At 36.8% G+C, this 26,598-nt stretch overlaps 1 protein-coding gene across 5 annotated transcripts in view; it reads right to left on the bottom strand.

Moving 5' to 3' along the window:
• Focad (focadhesin) overlaps window positions 1-26,598 on the bottom strand; it is a 299,533-nt gene that overhangs the window by 41,341 nt on the left and 231,594 nt on the right. For all 5 annotated transcript variants that reach the window (XM_071600672.1, XM_027950623.3, XM_071600673.1 and 2 more), the window contains 11 exons: window positions 26,435-26,479; window positions 21,665-21,773; window positions 18,884-19,000; window positions 16,278-16,516; window positions 13,040-13,129; window positions 7,078-7,225; window positions 5,087-5,206; window positions 3,515-3,637; window positions 2,993-3,070; window positions 2,242-2,313; window positions 837-939 (listed from right to left, as the gene is read on the bottom strand). In XM_071600672.1, the coding sequence (XP_071456773.1) occupies window positions 837-939; window positions 2,242-2,313; window positions 2,993-3,070; window positions 3,515-3,637; window positions 5,087-5,206; window positions 7,078-7,225; window positions 13,040-13,129; window positions 16,278-16,516; window positions 18,884-19,000; window positions 21,665-21,773; window positions 26,435-26,479 (1,244 nt within the window). The remainder of the gene's footprint in view (window positions 1-836; window positions 940-2,241; window positions 2,314-2,992; window positions 3,071-3,514; window positions 3,638-5,086; window positions 5,207-7,077; window positions 7,226-13,039; window positions 13,130-16,277; window positions 16,517-18,883; window positions 19,001-21,664; window positions 21,774-26,434; window positions 26,480-26,598) is intronic.

Here is a 26,598-nt window from a genome sequence, read left to right as displayed (position 1 = left end):
TAGCTACAGAGTAATAGAAGGGAGGAAGTAGTAATCACAGTAGCCCATACTTATGGTAACACTATCAGTAGAGGATCATTCAGGGATAAATGAAACAAAGTTTTAATGAGGAATCTTTGGTACCTATACCTTTCTGGCCTGGGTCCAAGATAGTCCATGGGTTCAAATTCTATAAAGAGCAAAGAGCAGATGTACTAACTCTTCCCCAGAAAATCTCAAGTACAAACATAAATTAAGTATGTGGGGGTTATAAATATTTTTATTGCTTTTATTAAAAAGCTACAAATAGAAAAGGCTTTGTGTTAAGACCAAGGATTTCAGTTCCAAGACCACTAAGGTACACATCTTTAAATGTACTTACCCCATTATTTTAATAAAACCAGGATCCAGAAAAATTCCAGCCATACATAAGGAGACATTCAATGAAACATAATACCATTACATCTAGTAAAATAAAATAGTCTGTTTCAAGCTTCACAGGCATGGCTCCTCATTTATGCATTTGTCACTCAACTAACTCTATATATAAATCACATAATCTTCCAGAGTCTTAGATTCTACATTGTAAGATATGTGGGTTAACTGAATGTCTACACTATCCTCTAAGGAAGCAAAGAGGAGGAGTAAAGAAACACGGAGTTCGGAGAGCAACTACAACTGCCTACCACGTGACCCATGGCAAATCAGATGGCCGCTCACACCCAACTCACTCAGAAAAAACAGAGATGGTCATACCCACCACTAAGGGTTAATGTGAAGATTAGTGCCCTTAACAAAATACAGAGCCTGAGTCAACAATTACTCCCAGTTCCAGTGTTTTAGGACCTTACGCTTACCAGAGGTTCTGCTTTGATTTGAGGACAGAGTAGAGAGATGAAGATGTCCTAGAAGCCATATTGCATTTGACTGAACACCAATAGCCCCAGAGACACTGGTGACCTATAGATGAAAATATAACAGTTAAATAATGGGCAAAATCCAATCAATCTCCATTCAATATAGAAAGTCACTAATCTTTTATGTGCTAATAGCTTGGCGGGTAAGTAGAAGTTCTATGACAAGATGAGATTTCATGTGTCTCAAATACTAGATCTGAATCATAGAGGTGCTCAACAAGTGGTTGCTGAGTTACTGAATGAATCAATTAACCAGTTGATTAATCAATCACAACAAAAAGTATTAGTGGTCTTCCCAGGTTCCACTGAGTTAGCCTTGTCTCAAAGAAACTTTAAAACAGTGAAAGAAAATTTAAAATGCAGAAAAGTTGCTTAAAACTAACACACTTCTAAAAATGGAAGGAGATGATATTTTTTCTTTTCTTTAAATAATGTCCTATTACTGCTTCATCATCCAGAATAAGCATTTTTAAAATAATAGTTTAAAATGTGAGATTTTTACCCCAACAATAGATTTTTCTCCCAAGTTATAGCAACTTAAAGTTTCCAAATTCTTTTTTAGCATATTCATATTCATATATGCAAAAGAGTTTTTATGTCCTGAGATTTATGTTTGCTTTTGAAAGCAAGAATTACTAAAACTCCTTTATGTGGTAGATATTATAATCAGCCATATTTCATAAGAATGAAAACAAATATGCTAAATGAAAATAAAAAGATATAAAGTTCTATATAAAGAAAGACTACCAACAATGCAAACAAAGTAAGAATGCTTAAAGAAAGATATGGCCAAATATTAGCAGCAGTTGCTTCAGGTTTCAAGGAGCATCAGTGATGTTTTTTCAACTACTTTCATTCAGTACCTTTAAATTTTAAGCAATAAACAATCATTTAAAAAAATAATAAAAGATAAAAACATTTCTTAGCAGAGGAATATGTTCATTGTCATTGTAACAATGACAATGATTTACTCAAATATTTTATCAATGGCCTCTGAACTAGCGTCTCTTGACCATTCTTCATGGATATCTGCCCTGCCCCTGGATCACCTACTCATTTTCCTTGTCCTGAGGGCCTCATATTCCTTGCAGGGTCAGGTGGTAATTGTTAAGAGAAATCAGTACCAACTTATCTTTTAAAAATATCAGCTTTCTCTTTTTTCCAGAGGCAGTAGATTTTTGTGAATACAGGACCATATGGCCCTCCCAAATACCCTTCGAACTCAGCACAAATACCCAGAGATTTCCCCCATTTTCTAGGTAAAACATTTTATATTATGTAATAAAATGAAGGACTAGGAAGAGAACTGTTTTTCTACCCAAGGATTTTAGATTTCTCTTCTCACCTGAGTTAAAGTTCTAATGACTTCATTAAGTCTGCCTTGAAACTGCGAAGTCTGGATGGCTTCTGACTTCAGCTGAAAGAAAAAGGAGAAATATCCATCACTACCTGCCACCCCTGAAGTAAATAATTACATTCCCAGCATGAGTGATCATTTTCTAAGCCATGGAATAATGTACCATACGTCCTTATAAACATAAGGACAAACATATATAATTCAAACACAAGGCAGTGAGCTCCTCAAAGGCAGTGCCCATGCTTTGAGATTGATTTTTTTTTTAAGTACCTGTGCAGCGTAGCACACAGTAGTCATTGAATAAACTTCCACTGGATGAACAAAGGCACTCCTTTAGAATTACATATAACTTTACACATACATGTCCACTGTGAAATCATTTTGAAGTGAAAGAACACCTACACAGATATAAACTTAGACATTATGCATGCAAACTGGTGGTTTTTGTGAATGGCTTCTGAAATTCCTTATCATTCAATCACTTTTCTCAGGAAAACTTGGGGCAAGTACCTACATTAATTTGATTTAATTCCTACAAGCCAAATGAAACAGCAAACAAACCCTACATAAAGAATTCTTGGCCAAGAGCACTTTTTCATAGAACAAGGCATTGAAAAGCCCAGTAGAACTATTATCATGAGCACGTATTCCTCTATCATTAGCATACTAAGATAGTGGGAATTCTCCATCTATGGCTGTACACTTTTAGATTCTTCCCAACTGATAGTTCCTTTTTTACCTGCATTACATCCCCTTCAGAGCCTACCAAGGCCACCATGCCGTGGAGAGCTGCCAGGCAAAGCATTGTGGGAGTGCCCTGGAAACAAAGCATTAGAGTATGTCAAGAGGGAAGCTCCCTGGGCTGGGGTTCTACAAAACTTACTAACACACAGAGAAATAAAAGGCCAAATGGTACTAAGTTGGCAGAATAAACATAATCTGTATAAGTGAAACAAAAGTGGCAACAGACTATAAACCAAATAGATTAAGGTTGCTAGATAAAACTGCCTTCTTGCTTTTATTTTTTTAATGCATACTGCTGTTTTAAAATTAAAATAGTGACAAAATAGTTTTAATACCATAATGGTTGACAGGATGCATTATTTATAAGGGATTAAAAGTCCATTCATCTCTTTTCATTTGAAATTGCCTGTTCTTTTATTGTTAACTATGTATCTTAGCAGTTCTTATAAATTGTCCAATAAAGTAGTTCCTATTCCTTTATAAAAATATAATGTAGCATATGGGAGGTAACCTTTACCTCTGCTAGAACAGTTTTGATCCATCCAGGGAGAAGTTTGTTGCCCAAGTCTTCAGCTTTGCCATGTCCACACACAGACAAACCATGAACTACATTTCCTAATGCCAGGGCAAATCCTGAAGTCTAGTATAAATAAATAAAAACAAGGCATGAGAAAAAGAAAGACATAGATCAGCAGTATTTATATACATGCCAAAATGAGCCTTTCTAGTATCTCCTAATCCTACTTACATGTTCTATTTGTCAACCAAAAAAAAAAAAAAATCACAGTTTTGTTTTTTGTTTTTAAACCTAGACTTTGGTTGGTAACAGAAACTACAGTCATTGCAAAGAATTTAGCTGCAGTGAGTAGTTTATTTGGGGAAAATAATACTGCACTATTGAGCAACATATTCTGAATACAAGTGAGCAGGCTTACAAACATAACACAGTAACAATCCCATTAACCTTCAATCAGTGCATTCTGCCATAATCCAATATAGTTAATATAAGGACTTTAGAGAAAGCTTTTTTATAAAAATAAATAAATAAAATACAACTAGGGAAATTCTATAGCATGTGTAATTTTAATTTTTTAAAATCTGATTTTAGCAAAATATATATAAAATTTACCATCTAAACCACGAATACCAGTTCAGTGACATTAAGTACATTCATATTGTTGTCAACCATATCTTTTTGTCTTGAAAATCGGAAACTCAGTTCCCATCAAACAGTAACTCCCCATTTCTCTCCCCAGTAGCCTCTGGCCACCATCATTCTACTTTTTTTTCTGGGGGGTGGGTACCAGAGATTGAACCTTAAGGCACGCTTAACCACTGAGCCACATTCCCACCCCATTTTATTTTTAATTTTGAAACAGTCTCGTGGAGTTGCTCAGGGACTTGCTAAGTTGTTGAGGCTGGCTTTGAACTTGCAATCCTCTTGCCTCAGCCTCCTGAGCCACTGAGATTATAAGTGTGTGCCATCACACCTAGCTCATCATTCTTCTTTTTGTCTCTGACTTTGACTATTCTAAGCACCTCAAATAAACATGAACCATGTAGTACTTTTCTCATGATTGGCTTATCAGAACTTCCTTTTTAAGACTGAATAATATTTTAGAGGAATCATTTTAAGGCTATTTAATTTATATGTCTTTAAATCTTTCTGTACATATTCAGTCATGAGCAGAGATTTTCTACTCCAGATTTGCTGAAGTTTGATTTGATCCAGAATTCTGTATGTATTCCTGCCTTTCCAAATGTTTTCAGCTAGCCTTCCATGACCCTTAAATTCCCTAGCCACATATGTTAAGATTACAAAATATACAGCAATGACTGGAGAAAGAAAAAAGCCTATCAAAACTTTCTGAAGCAAAGAAAAAGACATCCAGAAAGGGAGTCAGGGGATAAGGAGAGAAAAAGACATGTGGGATTATTGTCTACAGTGGTGAGAGAATAGAATAGTTAGAAGCTCTTCAGTGCTAGACAGGAAGTCTCCCCTTCTGGTCTAGCTCAGAGTCAGTTCCTAGCAGGTCCAGGCAGCAGCATGAGACCCATGAAAAGCAATAATCAGGGCGGACATTCCAACCTGCTGGTTGTTTTCCAGTAACAGCCGAAGCTTGTTCATAGTATCTTCAGCCTCTGTGGCTTCAATGATACCGGCACTGAATGCTGATGTGCACACACAGCTTAGGGTGTAGGCAAGCACCTGAGAGGAAAATACAGCAGAAAAATGTTTCATCACAAGACAAAACAAAGAACACAGCTCAGTTGACACAGATACTCCTGTTAAACTTCTCCTCAGAAGAAGCATTGAATTCAAATACATTCCCCACAGCCTGGTCATTGTTTTGCTGCCTAACTTCTATTAGTATGTTTCACAACAATGTCATGATGGCAGTCACGATTCCTACTTCTTAAATAAGGGCTTTGAGGATCAAATAGCTAGCAGACAGAAGTAGGTTTCCACCTAGGTCTTTAGTCTCTAAGTCGAAAAGGACACAGCACCTATCAATAGAAGAGGGAGACCGATGTTCACCAGCAGTGAAGGCCACTAATTGCCAGGTGCTCCATCCAAGGCCAACAGCAGAGGCAGCTTGGAGAAGAGAAGCTCCATTAAGATTCCCTAGGAGAAGTAATGGGGCATGACTGGAATAGGAACATGGGTTTAGGAGTAACATAAACTGTGTAAAATAGGGACAATACTACCTACTTCATCATCCTGGTACAAAAACATAATAAGGAAACAATGTATGAATAAACAAGTGCATAGAAATAGATAAATAGAAAAGAATGTTAGGAATGGAGACAGTACACAGGCGTGTGTCCCAAATTGACCATTTACTAGTTGAGTAACTTTGAGCAAGTCTCTCAATCTGAGTCTCAATTTCTGCAAGTCAAGGTTATTCACCCCCTTCCTGCTACCTCATATTTTCATAATAAAAGCCTTCCTTATAAGAATGCTGTTAAGATAAAGTGGAAAATTCAACTCCTAGCACTGATTGATGCATGAAAAATATAAGCAGTTCCCAAGGCAGAAATTGGATAATAAAACATCAGAGGGGAGAAAAAAACCCGGCTTGCTTAAGGCCTTATAAATCAAAACATCAAGGCAGACAGATGCATCAGTTATAAAAACCTTGCTTTCATTTATTAATCAAATCGTTCCTCAGTCACCAGATTTTCTCCTTTGGCTTGAAAAAAATAGGTACTTTTAAGTCACGCTCTACCCTGCTTTAAAAATGGAAATGTAGTGCATGTCTTAGAACAAAACTTCAACCCTCTGTGCCCCAAAGAAATTCACCAATTCAACAAGTCCCATTGCTGAAAGCAGAAGAGGGAGCGGGAAACACAGCAGCCATTATGTGTGCTCATCAATAGCTCATGGGCAGGCCAGGGCAAAACAGAATCTGTTCTAATGAGGGGGAGAATCTGGCCCGGCCTTGAGGTCATCCCCTGCTTCTCCCAGAGCAGAGGCAGTTCAGCTTCACCTGGGCACAGCTGACTGGCATGCCACATGCCTGGACCATTCCATCCAACCGTGGTTAACACACGGGGACTGTGTCACACCAACTCCAGTTCTGCATATTTTTGTACCATGACAGAAAAACTTTTCCATTAAGTGTGGTAAAGGGAATTTCCTCAAATTTTCATGCTAGTGGGCATTTAAAAAAAATCAAATGCCTTTCCACCTACAGTTTCTTAAGCTTATTCCTGGCTCTTTTTTAAAGTTACATTTGACTTGAGCACAATTCTAAAAATCTCCATTTAACCTTCTTCCAGAAATTGCAGCTCTTCTTAGGAAGTGCCTGCTGGTGATGCTTACTTAGGGTTTGTATTCACTGAAGGCTCTTATCTCATATGCCATATTTAAGTCTAAGTTGATTTATACAGCCGCACAATTTGAAAACCTCATGATCTAATATAGGTTGCTTGCCACTCAGATTTTCTCCTAATCTCAGTTGAAATTGAGAAAGAATTTAATTTACAGGGTTACCCAAATATAAGAAGTAGAAAATCAGCAGCAACAAGAAAACAAAAGACAGCAAAGGGAAGAAAACTGTCACCTTCATCTCTCACCTCCTGAAATGTTCGGCTCTGGCTCCCACTGTCATCTAGGTATGTGGACAGCTTCCGAAGTGATGCCGCCACATGAACTCGGGACTCCGTTTGGCTGCTGTGGCTCATGAGGGACAGAACAAGTCCAACTCCCAATATGCAGCCAGTGCTGGGTGCCAGAAAAGAAGAGGCATTAGTGTCACAAGGAATCTATATAATTGCTCTTCACTTACCATGGGCTCTGAAACCTGAGCAAGATCTGAGGATTCTAAATCTGCCTCACATGTAAGTGCACCCCATGACTCAAGACAGGTACACCCACCTCTCTCCCCAACAGGAAAACTTGATGTCAAAACAGGTATTCGTGGTCCTTGCTAGTACTATGTACTCACTGGACAAAAGCATGAAAATTTTTGATTTAAGTTCTATGAAGAGAGTAAAAGGTGTAAAACAGCTCTATTTCTGCCCTTACAGAAATGCTGTACTCTTCCTCCACCTCCCTGTATTGAGTACACTGTGACCATCTGCACTCAGAGAGAAAGGCTAAATTTCAAGATCTGAGCCATGGACATCAGACCAATAACAGGGGAGATAAATGCAAGGCATGATTATGAGGTACTGCTAAGTGATTCATGTTTCCCAGTCAACTTCAACAAGAGGAATTTCTTTCTTAAAGAAACTGTGTATTCATCTGTACACAATGACATTAATCCTTCTCTCCCCTCTGATCTCTCAGAGTACCACTGGGTCAGAAGAGAAAATGGACAAATGACAGGCTTGTCAAAAGTTACCCATGTGACAATTCAATTGGAATCTGGGGCTTTGTGCCCCATTCCTTCTGGAAGAATACATACCATTTAAAGAGAAGAATTGTTCTCTCAGAAAACTTCAAGTTAGCATGGTAAGATAATGCAGATTGTGGTGATTTTTCCCCCCTTTTTTAAAAAGTTTTGTCATCCTTGCTACTTTTTCACTGGAGAAAATGCTGAGTCTTCCAAAAATTGCCCTGGCTCTGGTTTGGCTCACCTCTCATCATGCTATGTGCAGCTTAAGGCGTTCCAGGGCATTTCTCCAATAACGTATTTCAGTGCCCATATGTTATGTCATTTTTCTCTTAAATGGCATCCATATCCTTGGCTGATATCCAGAACCTCATTGTTTTATGAGCATGTTAGTCACAAAAATGGACAGGCTTCAAGATTTGTTCAAGACTGCACAAAGAGTTCCCAGTAGAGCATGACCAGAATGGGGGAATTGAGTTTCCCAGCCTTCTGATCCATCTGCCCCTCTCCATGCCCTGCATGATGCCATGATAGGATGCTTATAAGAAGGCAATGTATCTTCAGCATGTTTTTCTAGTTTCTGTTGCATAACAATTTGGCATTATAAAATCCTTTGTAAAGAAGCTACTGAAGTAATGATCCATCATTCCTCAGGCAGAACTGCTGCTACAGCTTACACGAACTTAACAAGCTCAACTAGCATAATGCAATTCCAACCAGTTAAATCAACATCTAACATCTGAACATCGCATGCTTTGGAGACAAATCATATTTCCAAAGGAGGAAAAGCTAGTCTTGATTGGTATGAATTTAAAGCCTTTGTTTTAATTTAGAATCTACTGGGAAGTGTTTCATCCATCTTTCTAAACTGATACGTATAAAAACTTGACAGAATTAGATCAAAGATATAATTAGACACAATCTCATTAATACTTTGACAAATTTGACTTTTGCTCTCACTTTTGACTATGTAATTGCTACTTATGCTTAAGATTTCAAATATTACTTCCTCAGGGACACTTTCTCTGGCCCAGCAGGGAATCTCTTTAATACTCCCCCACAGCACCCTGTACTAATTCACTTTCTACAATTTTAATTGTAAGTTATTTGGAATACTGTTTGATTTCTCTTTCTTCCCTAGCCTGCAAACTCCACGAGGGTGGGAAACTTACCTCCTGCTTTTCCTCACTAGAGTACCTATGGCTTTCGACCAATATTAACAGAAAGCTGAAAAACTAATCAAATAAAGAATTTTAAGAGTCTAGAGTGATGAAAAGATCCACAGTAGGAAAAAATTAAAATGAAAAAAGAAAACAGAAGACCTGAAGTCAATGTTTGATAGTAGGCAAAATTTATGAGTGGTAAAACTAGCTGAACGTATCATCTAAGATTTAATCAACAAAATATAAAAATATGAATCCTATTTTCTGCCATACTAATTTAAATTAAGAAAGACAGCTGCTGGGTTTATGTTTAGAAAGAATTTTTCTCAAAGTTCACTCAAGTAAGAATTGGTGCTTATCTTTCTAAATAAATAGATGTCTAGGTTCTGCTTTTCAAGCTATCCTGGGTACACAAGAATCTTATGCCCTGGACTGAAGCTCCTCCTTTAGCATCCCAAGATATACAATACAGGTACAAAGGCTTAGAAAAGGAGATCTAAGTTCCTAGTCCACATTTACCTAAAAATTATTACCATAATTACTCTTATTCTTAGGCAAGGTTATGATTCTATTCATGGTGACAACATCAGTTAATTAACTGCTGAATATACAACCTAACTCTGTGTGTGGGGGGGTATATGTGCATATATAAATGTATGTGTATGTATATATGCACCAATATAAATGTTAGATTGTATGTATGAGTTGACCTTCTAAATAGTTTGTCTACATTTTCCAGTATGCACCTAGAAGGTATTCCTAAAACTTTAGTCCTTCTAATTTCTAAATCTCCTATATTTTAATGGGCTTACTTTTGTCCTAAGTCAAAAAGATTTTCCTAAAAAATAACTTTTAGTTAATGATAGACAACAAACTATGTGATTAGTTCACCACTGTCACACATTTGTTCACTGTAGGCTCTTTTTAATATGCCTGTCAGCTCTAAATCAAGAATAACTTGGGCAGAGGAATCTTACCCATCTTTCTGTCCATGGCGGGGGGAGGGAGATGTTTGTTGGTGTCTCAGACCAGTAAAGTATAATACTGGATACAAATAAAATTAAGCATTTGGAATTGCTAACAATAAGAATGGTAACGAATGACAGAATTTAAGCTTTAAAATTCCATATTCTATTGTCATCATTTGTTTTAATCTCTTATCAGAGTATATTAAATTATCACCAGAAAAAGAAGTCTTGAAAAGCAATGCAATTCTGATACATGTTGTTATATCAACTGAGATGTGATGATATATTTTCCTAAACTAACCAGAGATGAATTGTTAATTCCCTGGTTTATTGTTGACAATCCTGCAGATTAAGCACAAGGCCATCTCATAATTAGTTCTAACAACAGTTAACATTTGTATAGTGCTTTGCCCTTTACAAAGTGCTATACAAATGTGATTGTATTTGTAAAAGCTCAATAGTAATTAACCAAAGCTCCTGTCTTGGAAGGACAGCACAACAGGGCTGTAAGGACTGCAATGACCCAATGAGCCACCACTAGATGGCAGCAGAAGGTTAGTGCTAGGACCACAAAGGAGAGCCAGACCAGGTGCTCAGCTCTCAGCAGGAATTTATCCATTAAATCAGAGAAGCGTGGCAAATTTGCTCTGGGTGAATTCTACCACTTGAGGTAGCGCACTCCCAGATCTATTAACCACCTCCCAGTAATGTTTCCACTATTTCACTGGAGGAAGGACTGCTCTAGACTCCTACAATCTCATTAGAGAGACAGTACTTTACACCACTAGCTAGATGGTATTCAGGCCTGAGCCTGGTTAAAAAGCAGAAAAAATAACTTTTAGTTAATGATAGACAACAACTGCATGTCAGAAAAAAGTAAGCAAAACAACATACTGTCAAATGTCAAATTGCTTTCTACTGAAATGTGTTCTCCACACTATTCTATGCAGGAGAAAAAAGGGCTTGGAAGAGAGATGACCTAAGTGTTTCTTTTAGTTGTGCCACATATTAAGCTATGACCTTGAAAAAAGTCTCTCCCGAGAGGTTAATTTTCTTTATCCATAAACCAAAGTGATGATAATCTTGCTTTAACACCCTATTTAGGTGGTGATAAGGACTTAACTACATGAGAAACAGATATGGAAATGCCTAGTTCAGCATGTACTTACTGCTCAGTAAGTATCAGCTGAAGCTGAAACCAAAAACAGAACTACACATAGGACTGACATCCACAAAGCATCAGGGATGAGAAAATGCTAAACATCATCAACTACAGGAATAGCAGAAGTTTGAAAGGATAGAGGAAAGGCTTCTTGCATCCCTGAGTCTCTAATTGGCTCTGATAGACAAGGAAGTTTTCACTAAACAGGTGGGAAATTTCTCTATTCTGCTTCCCTGAGCAGTACTATTCTCCTATCTAGGCCCACCCTTCTTCCCCCTCCCCAATTCAGCTGTTCATTAAGAATGTAAGAATCAAGACAAAAGAAACAAGAATTTCATTAATAATAAAAATAAAGTTTAAAGTTAAATATGCTTAGACAAGTGAAGTTTTTAAGTGCATAAATACTTAAAATGTGGATAAGTCTACTATCCCACTGTTCTCCTTACATTCAAAGAACTTTCTTGAAAACAAATGGGCATAAAATATGAAAGCCATTCCTGAGATTTTTCCAACTGGCTGAAAATGTACAGAATCTTAATTACAACTTTTTCCCAATTCATAATATCCTGAACTACAGCTATGATGAACATCTTTGGAGAGGGAGTCAGGAGAAAGAGAAATAAAAACATAAAAATATCTTATTCCTTAGTTCTAAGAAGCAACAACACCAATGCATGCATTAGGCTAAACAATCTCAACTCATCATTCGGTCCAAATAGCAACTAAATGTCCGTATAACTCCCATTAATCATTTTCTATATTCAACAGATTTCAAACATGCCATCAAACTCTCTTTTCTCATATTGAAATATCTTAAGACGTCATGTGATCCCTAAAGTGTTTCTTGATAAACTGGGTGAGTGTCATTAACAGTCTTAACCTGCACATGGTGAACATTTTATAACTATCACCCCCTAAGTGGACATTTGACTTTATTTACTCATGAGGAAATCTTTTATACCTGCACCTCCTTCACCATTTCATTTATTCCTTTGTTAGTCTGAATCTAACAGGCTCTAGATCAAATGAATGTAGCTTTAGGTCATAAGTTGCTGAAGGCCAGAAATGTCAACACTGATTTAATTCACATTTGAACAGTGACCATAATCACAAAAGTTAAATGAGCTAATAAACTAGAGATTGGTGATTATCCTCTATTGTATCTTCTAGAAAAAAGGAGCTCCAGAGAATTCAAGCCTAAAGTCCAAAGAAGGTAAGATGTGGGTCCTCAATGGCACTAATATTTCCAAAAGCCTAATTGGAACCATGTATTTATTCATCCATACAAGTCAGTTGAAACATTAAATGAGGAAGCTTAATACTGCTTTTAAATAATCTTTTCTGATTTTTTTTGTTATCTTTTAATACTGGAATGAAAAACTGTCTTAGATTTTAAGATATTTAGTTTAATAGGCAAAATCTTGAAAAAGCATGAGGTCTGCAAGGGATAGGTAAAGCAGGTTGGGAATAAAAAAGTGTGTTTCCATTTTAATTCCTCAGCCAATAGGTTACACAGAGAAATATAAATCACCATTGAAAGGCTCTCAAGCCCAATCAAATTCAAATGACTTCAACAGATCTTTTAAAATGTTAAGTCATGCATTCAAGTCCTCAGATACATGCCTCATATTATAAATAAAAGACAAAACCAAGGTATTAGCAACACAAAGACTAAGCCATGAAATGATATTTGTTGCATTGCATTTAAGTAAACTATTGCAGAAACATGGTTTTCAAAACAAGTAAGCTCTAATCACAGGGTTTTAAAAGTATCATTATTACTGAAAATTCTCTACAAAGAAATTCAAGATCAAATCCTGCAACTATTTCTCCACAGCATGCAAGATTTACAGCAGACTAGGAGCCAGTCTTTAAGTACTTATTAGAGAGAAAATGGAAACTACATACTTATATTCAAGACTAGTGTCAAAGCAGCAGTTCTCCAGGGCATCCAAGGACTTCATCAGAAGAAGGTTCATCTGTTGGCCAGATATATCACTAGATAATGACCAAGGGAAAAAGTGAATTACTAATAATCATTTGACTGGTCAAAATACTTAATATAAAATATTTGTTCTCATTTTTCTATTGGAAATGCCAGCATTTCTTTAAGAACAAAAAATAATAAATGAGCTGGGGATGCAGGTCAGTGGTAGACCACTTGCCCAGCATACATGAAGCCACAGGTTTGATCCCCAGCATCTTTGCTAAAAAAAACCCACAAATAATTTTTAAAAATTGAAAGTAAGTGGCAATAATATTGGTGATTCACACATGCTCATTTTGTAGATAGAGAAACTGAGACACAGATTATTTAATAATTAGGTTTCTACACAGTATAACTACTATTATATACTAGACAGTATAATGAACCAGTAAACCCCCAAACTCCTACTTTTAATTTTTCTCAGCATATTCACAATTAAAATCACCAAATAAGAAGAACCAAAGTCAAAATTCCAAATATTGCTAAGAAGGTAAAAATGATTTTCTGCAGAATATTTAATAATTTTTTAAGCTGATATGGTCATCAATCATTCCAAACCTCTTTCTTGCAAAGATTGACACTCCTGATTTCACGTTTCAATTTTATAGGTTGGCAGTGCTATTCCTTTGCTTACATATATTTCAAACAGGAAAAAACTTCTAGCCCTACATTTTTCTGCTTTTATACAATAAGTGATGTGTGTTCTTTTAATTGTCTTGGTGAGAAATAAGACTGGTATAATAAAATTTAAAAGGTAGCTCTATGGCAGCTTTTCCAGGTAGAGCTGTGGTCTTCATCACTGACACTTCATTATCCAGAGGTCCCTACATCTCAGCTCTTGTGCTACTGTCTCAGATCATATGAGGTGGAATCCAGCCCCAGGAATGCCAACCAGCCAGAGAGTACCTTAAACAACAGGGTCTTAAACCAAGACTACAGCACTGGTGCCCAAGATGAAGGATGACATTTTGTGAAGTGATAGAAACAAGCCCACACACAGCCTCACACAGAGTTAATTGCTTTTGATTAAATAAGTCCTATTGAAGTTGTTCTCTAGAGTAAAATTTTCTTAAATATCCTAAACAAATGCTAACGAGATCATATTTGTATCCTCTGGGGATTATGTCAGAAGGAAGAAGCCTGAAATAATATACTTCTCTGAATAAATCCTAGATTGGATTTTAAATTTAGGAAGTTTTCTCATAAACCTTAAAAAAAAAAAAAGGATTGTCATAGTTTTCTTCTACAGGATGGTTTTTCCCTTTTTAAAAGCCAATATATGGTCCTAATCCTTTTCCCATTAAGGGACCATTTGGAGCCACTTATTTGGTGTTATTGACTGAATTCAGAGTCAATCTTTCTCAAATCATTTACCTTTTTATTTTTAAAAAAGGCAACTTTCTTCAAAAATATTATTATCAGGTGACACTGTAGTTACCTAATAAACATCTGTTAATACATAAAAGCAAATATTTCAGATTCCTCTGCTCCAAAACGTTAGAAAGGTGGGAGACATGAATACATTAGTGACTGCAATGCTAATACATAGGCCCATGAAGAGGAGGATGCTATCAACACAGGAAGAGTAGGCAATGTTATAATCTGCCATTATTCTGGGGGTGCTCAGCTATGCAAAGCTGAGCATTTTCTGCACGAAAAAATTCAAGTAAGATAGACAGCAGTGGAAGGAAATCTAGGAACCATGGACATGGGTGGTGGAGAAATCACCGCAGGGTTTTCAGATAGCATGATTAATGCAAACTTGATGGCCCTTAAAACCAGCAGCATTTCACCCTACGTTAATGAAGAGACAGGACAGGATAAAATAAGTTGCCTTGTGTTAAACTGACACAGCTCATTTTTAGTTGTAAAACACAATGCTTAAAAGATACCCAGGAAGGAGCTGGAATACAAATGGTGAAGAGAATGCCATTTGTAGCCTAGTAGCAAAGGGGGAAAATTCCCTTTCAGACTGCAGGTGTTTAGAAATACTTCATGTTCTACCGCACATACAAGATGCACACAAGGGGTGTTTGCTATTGTGGTTGTTTGTATCTAGAACCAGGCCCCCTTTTTATAGGGGGCAAGTAACTAGGGATTAAATCCAGAGGTGTTCTACCACTGAGATACATCCCTATCCCTGAGGCTGGTCTTGAACTTGTGATCCTCCTGCTTCAGCCTCCTGGCATTTGTGTATTAAAGCCAGAGAACAAAATGAATATTCTGTGTATGTTTCCTTTGGGTTGGCAGAAACTCACTCAGTCACCCCCATCACCTGACAGATGTTTTTAGAGTTGAAAATGATCATCTAAAATCTACTGCTTCCCCTGAACAACAGCAATTCTCATAAAAGTTCCACATATTAATGTTTATGCAAAATAATGTCAACTACAAATGTAACCATTAGTTTCAAACTGCAATTAAGCCAGATATATAAAATTCTAAGGTTTGTTGTAGTAAAGAATAAACAGTATGAACAAAAAAATTAAAGCAGATTAATGGGCAAGAAAACTTTCCCAGTTAGTGGAATTTTCCACCAGGGTTTTTGCTATTCCATTAGCTCCATTCAAAGGTAAAGCTAGCAGTCCAAAAATGAACAATCAAACTGAATAAAGCACACAGTATAATATGTACAGATTAAGACTCTTTAAGGATTATTAAAATGTAGCCAGGGCACGGGATGAAAGCTATGGTTAAAGCCGGGTACATGGAGTTCTCAGGTGATTCGGGATTCCCAATACCTCTCAGGCACAAGGGATACGCCAATCCTTTCCACTCATTTTATAGTAATATTAATGAGGGGTCAGCAGTCATTTCCAACACATGTAAATAAAAAAGAAGAAGTTTTCTCTACTTACAGCACCATAAGATTAGACTTTCACTCATGTTTCTTCTACAGATGTACTCAGAGCTTGTTTTAAGCATGAAATGACATCCAAGCAACCAATCACTTGAATAGCAACCCTTATAAGGCATTAGTATATACATGATGGTATTTTAGAAAGAAATCACCCATAAAGAAGAATAAAGAATCAAGTGGCCCATCTCAACAAGTTTAGCAGCCACATATTGCTTAGATCTAGTGTTTAGGTATGTGTATGCAAAGTCCTCCACCTAAATCGTAAAGGGAAAAAATAGGAATATTTTAATATACCATACCTGAGTTTCTCCTCGCACAAGCGAGAGAGAAACATCCCCAAAGCAAGGCCCATCTGGATTTGCACGGCTTGAGATTCATCAGCACTTGGTTTCCCAGGTAACCTGGCAGTCAGCATGTTCAGGATTTCCTCAACCTTCTCTTTGCAAGAGATAATGAAAACTGGCACAAGGAGAGACAAAGCCGTGGCGGCAGCAGAACGGGCAATGGCACTAGCTGTGTTTTCACCAGAATAGGATTTCTAGGACATGCCAGAGAGAGAAAAAAGGGGTTAGCTTTTTGTTTAAAACACGAAGGAAGCATACCTATCACAAAGGGAGGCTCAACAATACCAGCTTCTCATAGATCCGCCCCTGCAGACCAAAAACAAACAAAAATAAATCTGCATGTGTTTGCTATAGATTCTTTTCACTCCATGAAAGAACTTCCTCCTAATCAGTTAACTAATAACGTCTTTTAAGTTTGAAAAATGAAATTATAAGTATCTTATGTTTAGAAACTGTGAATTCTCTCACTAGAAGAACTGAAATAATTTTGGTGTTTTTAAAAGCTCACATAATATACATATTGAAAAATCCAAAGTGAAGCTATCTGACCCGGTTATAAAAGTCCAGAAAGCTGGGAGTTTTCAAAGAAAGAAAGAAAAAGAAAGTGGGTGGGGAGGACTTTATGTTTAGTATGAAGAAATGTTGTAAGTTTAGCACAAGGATCTATTGGCACATCTCCCAAAATTTTTGGTGGGAACACTTCCCAGTAGATGGATTATTTCCTACAGGGGGTTAATTCCTTTTAATTAAAAAGGAAGTTGAAATCCTAAAAGCCTCTGGTTACAAAGCAATAACCAGCATTCAAAATGAAATGGAGAGCTCTATATGCTCCTTCTTATATGTAATTATGGGAAAGAAAGGAGTAACGGCCCTAATAAAATGACAGGGCAGCTGACTATGAACGGCTTCTATAAGAAGGCCGTGTTAGAGAACACCATCAGACAGTGCATGCATTTGTAAATGTGTCTCAGGTGGGAAGGGAAGCCCCTTTATCACTCCTCACTATTATCCGCTTTAAATTTGCAGACATACCATAAAGGCAGTGTTGTCCCATGCAGTCAATGCACGTTAAAATGTGTTTTTAATTCTACACCTATTAGTTCTCAAAGCTCTAGTACTTTAAGGATAAAAAAATCAAACATGTACCAAGTTATACTTTAAGTTATTACAGCACTCTTAAAATGACAATGTTACTCAAAATGACTCAGCTGCTAGGACACAGGAAATAAAGGAAGTGAATTTTGAAAGAGGGCTTTGAAAAGTAAAATAATGTAAAAATCACAAAGGTAAGAGGAAACCTGAGCTGACTAGAAAAGGGATTATCTTATTGGTTTGAAAGAACTAAGCAGAATTATTATAAATCTCATAAAAATGTCCTGTTCTAGTTAATATCCAAGCCAGAGAGTTATTACAAAAATCCCCCCATTTGCTTCTAAACAAGTTAAACAAATTAACATAAAGAAATTACCTCTTTGAACAAACTCCACCATCCCATTTAATTCTACATTATCTGGCAAGACATTTTTTTTGTCCTCAACAACAGTTAAAAATCTAGCATCAGACCCTAAGCCCAAGATGAATACATACCAAGGGCAGGAAGAGAGAGGCACACGAAATGTACAGAGGAGACCATAGGCTGTGGATTTCAGGCTAAATTCATGATCTTAGCAACAGTTCAGGATCTAGGCTATAGTTCTATTCAAATTAACTCTAATCCTCTGCCACTCAGCTGATTGTCCCATGATCACTGTAATTCCCTAAGCAATGGATATTGATAGGGCAGAACCAAAATAATTCTACACAGACGCAATAATTCTGCATGTCACAACCAATAAAGGAAAAATTAAACAAATGTGTTTTCATTTTGCTTCAAATCTTAGGACACAAGCTTGAAAACTGAGACTGACTAGGTAACAGGTGCTTTTTTATGATTTTTATATTTACAGAGTATCTCACTCTTTTCACAATATTTTTACAAAACAAACAACTTGATCCTCACAATCTTTTAGAAAGTTGTGAATGAATTATTTTTTTTCCTTTGGTTTACAAGTAAAGAAAATACGAATGATAGGGATTAAGTAAGTGCCAAGTCAATAGTCACAAAATTAGTTAGGGGTTGAGCTGCAATTATTATGTGATTTTATTCAAGCCTCTCATTTTATAAATAAGCACCAAAAGGTCCAAAGATATTAAGAGGACTACTCATGAACATGTGCCTTGAAATGAAAAAAATTGACCAGAAACTCCAAGTCCCCACATTTCAGTCAATGTTTATTCTCTGACAACTATAGCTCTTATTCCAACTATACATTTAAAAAGCCTACGGAGCTTTCAGAATGCTGATTCCCATGTTCATTCAAAGCAACTAAATCAGAGGTGGAACCTACACATCAGTTTTTCTTTAAACACACACACACACACACACTTCCCCAGGTAATTCTAAAATACAACTAAAACTAAGAATTACTAAACTACAGCATGGATTTCATGTGACCAACTGTCAGGATAGTTAGCCCCTGGCTTTTCTAATCATTTTTTTTTTTCCCATTTCTTGCACTTACATGATAAAAGCAGGAGAAAAGCTGTCCTCTGGGTTGGTAATGGCTATCCACAATGACCAGGAGAGTATCAAGCACCATGGAAACCCATTCTTTCATTGGAAGGAAATTAGGTTGAACCTGTAGATAAACAACATAAAATGATAAGGGAAAGAAAAAAATAAATTTAAACATTATTTTGAGATCTAGAGTATAATACCTTCTGTGTTAAATAATGAAGTGCTATTATCAAAAAGTAAACTTCATCTGCTTAGACCATTATGTGAATAATATGTAACAAACACACATCCTCACCTATGCCGCAATAAGATTTATCTTCTATGCAAGATTTAGCAAAAGAAGGGAGATAGAGGCTGCAAAATAGAACATATCCAAAGCTGGGGCTGGGGTGATTGATAGCTCAGTGGTAGAGTGCTTGCCTAGCACATGTGAGGCCCTGGGTTTGATCCTCAGCACCACATACAAATGAATAAATAGAATAAAGGTATTAAAAAAATTCTTTCCTTTAAAAAAAAAAAAGAACATATCCAAAGCCATTTGGAGCTCTATGTTCAGTGAATTATGATAAAAATAATGTGGAGGTTAAAGAGAGAGATGTGCAAAAAATCAATTCAAGATTTCTTTATTTTATGATTTGTCATTTTACAAAGAGGAAATCAACCTACAAAAGTTTGATCAACATCTCTAACATTTCTGCTTACTATTACCATGTAGTTGTCCTTCAAGAATTCTGACAACATTCATCTAATCAATTGCAAATTAGGAAAATATAAATGGTCTCCAGTTTGGAAAAGGAGATGAAAGAGAAAACAAAAACAAATCAACAAAACTCCATTCATTATAAAGAAAACTTGGCTATAAAAAATCATTCATTACCCCAGATGTCAAAAGCATTTATCAACGTGTATGGTAAAACTCAGGTCATACAAATGGTAAAGTTAACCAGGTGTTGAGTATCTCCTGGGATTCAACTCCTTGAATCAAATACGACTTTCGCCTTCATATCTTTAGTTTTTGAATGAAGTCTAAAAATTTCAACTTTAATGAAATAATGGGATCTTGAGTTTGAATTGAGTGATAGCCAAAGACAAAATCATCAAAAATAAAAGCAAAGCCTTAGCCTTAGGCTGGGTTGAAGAGGGGTGAGTAAAGAAGAATGAGAGAGACTAGAACTCAATCTCTGAACTTGTTCAGTTGTTATGGGAGCAAATTAACTATACAGTTAAGCATAATTAATATCAGTGTGAAGGATCATAGAAAGGGGAATTAACTTTTTAGATTGTTGATCTACTTAGTGTGTAGTCTCTGCTATAGTATTCAGAGAATTGAAATAATTACTCCAGATTTTTTTCATCACTCTCATCATTACAGTAATATTGAATTTAAAGTTAAACATTCATATGCAAACTAATAACATTTTTGTCACTCATGTAATAATCCCATCGCTTCTTTCTCTCCTCCACATGTAATATCCACAGCAGCTGTTCTCTTGTTTAGTAATAGTAATAATACCCTTTGGGGAATTCCCTGTTTTCCATTATTTGAAACTTGGTTCAATGCTCGATCAGGCTACCTCCCCACCTACCCTAGCAGTGAGCATAGGACCCTGAGACTCTGAATTGTGCATGATTGATACAAGGTCAATAAGTGACTGGAATTGAGCTACCCAAGTGAGAGTGATCTGCTGAGATACTTCACTGGTACCTGATGCCTGATTCCTGAAGTTGCTTAGGTTCCTGCTCCCCTCAAAACCTAGTTTTTAAGCTTAGACTTCAACTCCACAGGCTTGCAGATTCCATATCCTTCTACTTACTTTTTTATTTAAATGAGTCAGAGTTGGTTTCTCTGCAACCAAAAAACCACAAAAAGCAAGTAAACATGGCTCATAAGACATTCCTCCAGGACAAAGGAAGCTGAGTAACACTGAATAAAGCATCAACCTTCCCAGCAAGAACTGATGATGGAGATGATGGTGTTATTACTGAGAGCTTAGTATCTACCAGCAGTTGTGCTTTACATATATTAATTCATTTAATCCTTACAGCAATACTATCTGGTAAGTATTGACACCCCCATTTTACAGATATGGAAACAAGCTTTGAAAGGAGAGAGTACTACAAATAAGCCATAGAGCTAATAAGTGCAAGTAATAAGATTTAAATGAGAACTCCCCTACCCCAAAGCCTATATCTTTGACCCAATCAGTCACACTGTCTCCGGATAATGATAGCTACCAGATAATGGAGCTTAACATAAGAATAAATCCATGCCTTTTTATTTTGACAGATATGAATTATCTGAGAAAGTACATGGGAAATGAACACTGGCCAACTTGCCACATGTTTAATTAAGAAATAAATATCTTGCAAAAATGAATAGGCACTTTATCATTGACATCTACAATTAAAATGCAAAGTACGGTTTTGTTCATTCTGTAAACACTGCTTATTTTTCATATTTTGACAGCACTGTTCACTTTCAGTAAGCCTAGTTAACCTCCTAAGATTGGTTACCACTGATGTAATCACAAAAAGACAACCTCAGTTGCATAAAATTGGCACCTTCAAATGGAAATGACCACTTAACTGTGATGGAGAAAACAACAGTAAAGTAGCAAACAGAAGTCAGGAAGATGTTGGGCTCACAATGCGGAGGCTCATCAAGTAGGGGAACCTGGTGCTGCAATCACAGAATCTAGCCTTGCAAATCCAGGGCCAGGCCACCTAACACCGAGCTCAGGGAGACACAATCCAAGCCCACCTGGTTTAAATCACCCTAACTCACCTCCAGGACCCCATCAGAGTCTGAGGCAAGGCTGGCTTCATGTTTGGATAGGACGACAGCAAGGCTGCTTAAGGCTAACAATGCGTTGCCTTTGACCACTGGGCTCTCCCTGTTTAAGAGAAAAAATTTCCAAAAGAGCACTTAGCGGCATTAATCAGGAGAAGAGAAAGAGCTATCATAGGAGGACAGATGCAACAAAAGCACTTTCATTCCTGCACAGAGCCTTGTAAGTGCAGTTCCGTTTGTCCCCTGATGCTAACAACTTCTGTCCTGATAGGAGTGCTGATTTTTAATTCTTACTTGTCAATATAGAGTCATTATGACATTTGGTAACTTAAAAATCCAAGCTCACATATCTAACATCTTCCTTGCTAAAATTCTTATTCTGTTGCTTGACATGACATTTCCCAAGCTATCTTCTTCTGTGTCATCTTTAGCCAATTTAAATTTATTGATTTGTTCTGAAAACACACCCAAGGACAATTATGTGAATAAGCGGAGCAGAATGGAATGGCCTCTGGCTTTTTTGAAGCACTGGTGTGTGGAACCAGCTTCTCTTGAACCACATCAGACAGTACACTTTACTTGCAACTTGACACAAGGCATCTCTCCTCAGTCATTATCATTCTCTCTTTCTTTTAATATTTCAAAGCCAGCAACCCTAAAGCCAGTTGCAATACAATTTGGAGATGTAAAATAAAATGCCAAAAACAAACAAACAAAAAAACCCTGTTTAGACTAAGAGTTGTTCTATTATTCATTCAAATGATAGTTTTCTAATACTAGCAACAAAAATTTTATTTTTGACTTCAGGATTTGACATCAAGAAAACTAAATATTTCTCATATATATTCAGCATTTGAAAGTCTACATTTATTATTATTCTATAATCCTAAACCAATCCTATAGAAGAAAGTACTCAATGAGGCATTGATGAGATACTGTTGGCTGACACATCTGTCATAAAAGAACTTAGGCAGCAGAGCACCCATCCAAAGAGTTCTGTTGTTAGGCTAATGCTTGTGCATATCCACAAATAAAGAGGCTGTCCCCCCAAACCTGGACTTGAGATAAGAACCTGAATCCATTGTGTGCATTCAAGAGCCATTCCCTGCTTGTTCCAGTGCATGACTAGAATAGATGCGTAGGATGAGGAGGACTTCCAGTCCTTTCCCCCTGCAAACCTAGTACTTACCTCCAGATCCAATCCACAAATGCAGTTGAACAGGTCAGCAGGTGTTAAAAGGTCATTTTATATGTGTTCTTGAATTTTTACTTCTGTTTGATAAAATTGGGATTCAGGACTTGCCACTTCAAGTTCTTTCATTTATCTATTCATCCATCCTCCTTCCCTCTTTCCCTCCCACCTTGGGGTAGCTCAGCTCAGTGAAGGCCTGCTCTTCACACCTGCTTATTTTGTTTGCCCCTCTAACCCTTATTCTATGAAATCTGCTGTAAGTTAGTAAGACAGCAACATTCAAATTGGGAGTAAGAGGAAAGAAGATTGGAAGGAAGCCTTGAGGTCTAACAGCTAGCTCCAACCTAGATTAGGTTTACTAAGCATTTATATAGCTGATAATAAAACACCACAAACTAAGGCAAGATTAGAACATAAAGATTGTTTAACAAAAAGAAAACTAAATCTTTTATTTCTGTACAGGTTAGCGATGATGCTCAAAAAGTTTGATTTGGGAGCATTTCACATTTTGCATCTGGGGATTAGGGATGCCCAGCTGGTAAACTCTATGAAAATATTTCAAAGTTTGAAAACCTTCAAAATCTGAAATTCTGGTTTCAAGCATTTTTCATAAAGGGTACTCAATCTGCATTATTTTGTTGTTTTAACTAAGAATATCCTGAGGCCTGTCCCACTACAAGATGGTCATGAATTCCTATGGTTGTATTAAAAAATAGTTTTAATTCTCAATGATCTGAAAATTAAATCCCCAGGTTTTATGCTCCTTCAGATGATCCTTACATGGTCACCTGATATCACCCAATATGAAAAAAAAGTATCTTTTTAACCCTGAAATTCTGAAAAAAGAATTTAGCTTCAGTTGTAAAACAGTACCCCAAATCATTTCAAGTTTCATTAGCCTCGACAACCTGAGCATGTATTGTTGAAAAATGGAGTAAAAGTCACTGGTAATTAGATCTTAAGTTACAGGCTGAATGACTATTTGGACATTAATCTTTAAATAGTGAAAACTATGCCAGAGTCTATATAATGTATCTGAAGGCCACGCTACACATTTTGCAGAGGTACCATGCGTAACTCTTGACCATCTTTGCATTCTCTATGTGCCCAGGATAATGACTTATGAACAAAAGGCATTAAAGATATATTTAGTGAAACAAATTCAAGGAGAACTGGCCAGATGAAAATCCACAACTGGTTCAGCAAAAACTCATCACCTTGTTACTCAAAGAACCATCTCCTACCAGTCAAACAGCAGTGACTAATTTGCATAATAACATGTCAGCATCAGTACAGTATTTATCTAGGCAACACCACTGACATTTTAATTAAATTGTCCTTTAGAACAAACTGATGCCATTAACCTAATTAAAAAGCACAAGGAAGGATGAGCTGCAATGATGCTTTCTTAGGAGTAAAGTATTACACTATATATCACCAAAGTGACCCAATCATTTGGAGATTTTTGTCTTCAGGTTCAAATCTATTTAATTAATAACAATGAAAACAAATTTCCATCGATCACCAGGCTTTTTCTGGGTTCTGATTGTCCCTTAGCCTTAACTCTGGTGCTGGAAAAATGCTCTTAAATGAGAAATCTGTTTAATTCCATGACTCCTGTTTTATTTCCTGCATTTAACTTATGACTCTGAACAAAACAGGCCCTTGTCTGGTCCAGAACAGCCTATGGCAGTCATGGTCCAAGGACCAAACTCTGAGCTGTCAGAGAGTAGTGGTAAAGTCTTCACCTGGTTGAGGAAGCCAATGGAAAGAATCGAAGAGAATGGCAGCGATTTTGCCCCTGTTCTGTCACTAATCTTTCAGCCTCTGAACCTTACATATCTCCTGTTCACTTGCTGTCATGCAGAGTACTATTGGGATTGCCTTAATAGGATACGGTCTAAAAAACACTTTGAAATTTCCGATGAAAATGTAGTAATGCAAGCTGAGGTAGAGAGCTTACCTAGCATATGCAAGGCCTCAGGTTCAATCCCTAGTACTACACACACATACACAAAAAAGGTAGTGGTGGTAATGCCATGAGTACATGACTTATTTTCACTCCATAGCACTGAGAATGTAAACGCCTTCTCCTTAGGTATTAGTCATGAAATGATGCTTTGCAAATCTGAAGATAAAAGTCATGCTGAAATAAAATTTTAGTATGGGAAGTGCAAAAACTACTAGAGAGGCAAAATTATGGTTTTAATAGAAAACTGAGTTTCTTCAGCATTCATGCTTTTTGCAAATGTCAGAGCAGTTTTTAACAGGATGTAAGCAGATTGTATAACAGAACAAACTATAAAAGGTAAAGAGCCAAGACAAGTCCCACCCACAACTCAGCACCCCTTTCCATCCAACATGCAACTAGGCATTCTAGGCTGTGTCTGCAATTCACCCAAGTAGAAAAGCAGAGGCAAATGAGTTCCTATGGAAGATTCTCTGTGCTTTGGTTTTGTCAACAGTTATGTGTTCAGATATTCCCCAGTGCCTCCCACAGAATTGAGAACAATTCTCTTTCTCTTTGTCAGAAGACACAAAGCTGAGTAGTGACCATGTGCTGAGATCAGACTTCACAGTTAAATGCCTGCTTAAGATGTTATTGGCAGAAATCTCTCTAAGATTGACCGTGTTTTGTTGTTGTTGTTATTGTTTATTTTGTTTTTACTTTTTGTTAAGGCAAAACCTACTTACCTACAGAAGGTACTGAGATAGGATAAGGATAAACTATACAGTAAGTATTTCTATATGATGTGGAATTTGAGTTCACACGAAATCCTCTAGGTCAAATGTGCATCTATGCTATTTGAAGGTGATGAAGAAAGGAAGTCAAATAAATCCAGCAGCTAAAGTAGATGGTAGAAGGGACAAGTGAATGTAACTGACATGGAACTCACTGCCAGAAACAATCGTCAGCTTGTTAACAAAGGAGGCTGAAGGGACTGTTTGAGCAAGTTCATTAGAGTCTAATTTTCTTAGAGTTGATGTAAGGTAAATGAAAAAGCCCCTGGGCAGCAACACTCAACTGTTAAAACAACCATAAGGATATAACTGAAATTGCCTTTTTACTAGGTCTTCGCATTAGTGTTTAGTATTTAAAAACTCAATGTTAAGATATCCTGAACCACTTAACACCAAGGAAATGAAAGGAAGAGACACCTTGATCTGTCTGCTGCTTCGTGGTTGAGATTTAGTAATCTATGTGTAGACCCCACATACTCACATTCTCCAGAATTTCTTCCTTTCTTATTTTTCCCCCTTGAACTAAATTATAAACCTTTAAATTTAAGATAAAGCACATAGCATTTTTTTTTCATGAGGGCTCAACCTCATGACTCTTGCTGTAAAAATCTTGTTTGTAGCAGCCCCTCTGAATTTGCACAAAAAGATATATAGCAAGAATTAATATAAGAAAGGGTAATGACTGATTTTTTTTAAAATAAATAAGCAAAAAGTACTTTATAATCCTTAAAGCTATGAAATGCCCTAACAGAAGAAACTGTATGTACCTTCCAGGAAAAAAAAAAAAATGTTCATAAAATTTTTTTGGTGAGAAAGTAAATGAATCTTACTTTGCAGCTGTCTTGGTGATCTCATCAGTTAACATGTCTCTGACCCTGAAACGAGATGGAAAATAGACATGAGCTTATGTTAGAGCAAGAGCTCAATCTTGTTTCTTACTCACCAACTAATAAGAACCTCCCACAATGATTTCAGCTCTTAGAACTGTATAAGT

This window comes from Marmota flaviventris, chromosome 13, assembly GCF_047511675.1.
Source record: "Marmota flaviventris isolate mMarFla1 chromosome 13, mMarFla1.hap1, whole genome shotgun sequence".
Lineage (NCBI taxonomy): Eukaryota > Metazoa > Chordata > Mammalia > Rodentia > Sciuridae > Marmota > Marmota flaviventris.
Note: the sequence above shows the minus strand (reverse complement) of the source record. Positions and strands in the feature narration are given on the sequence as shown.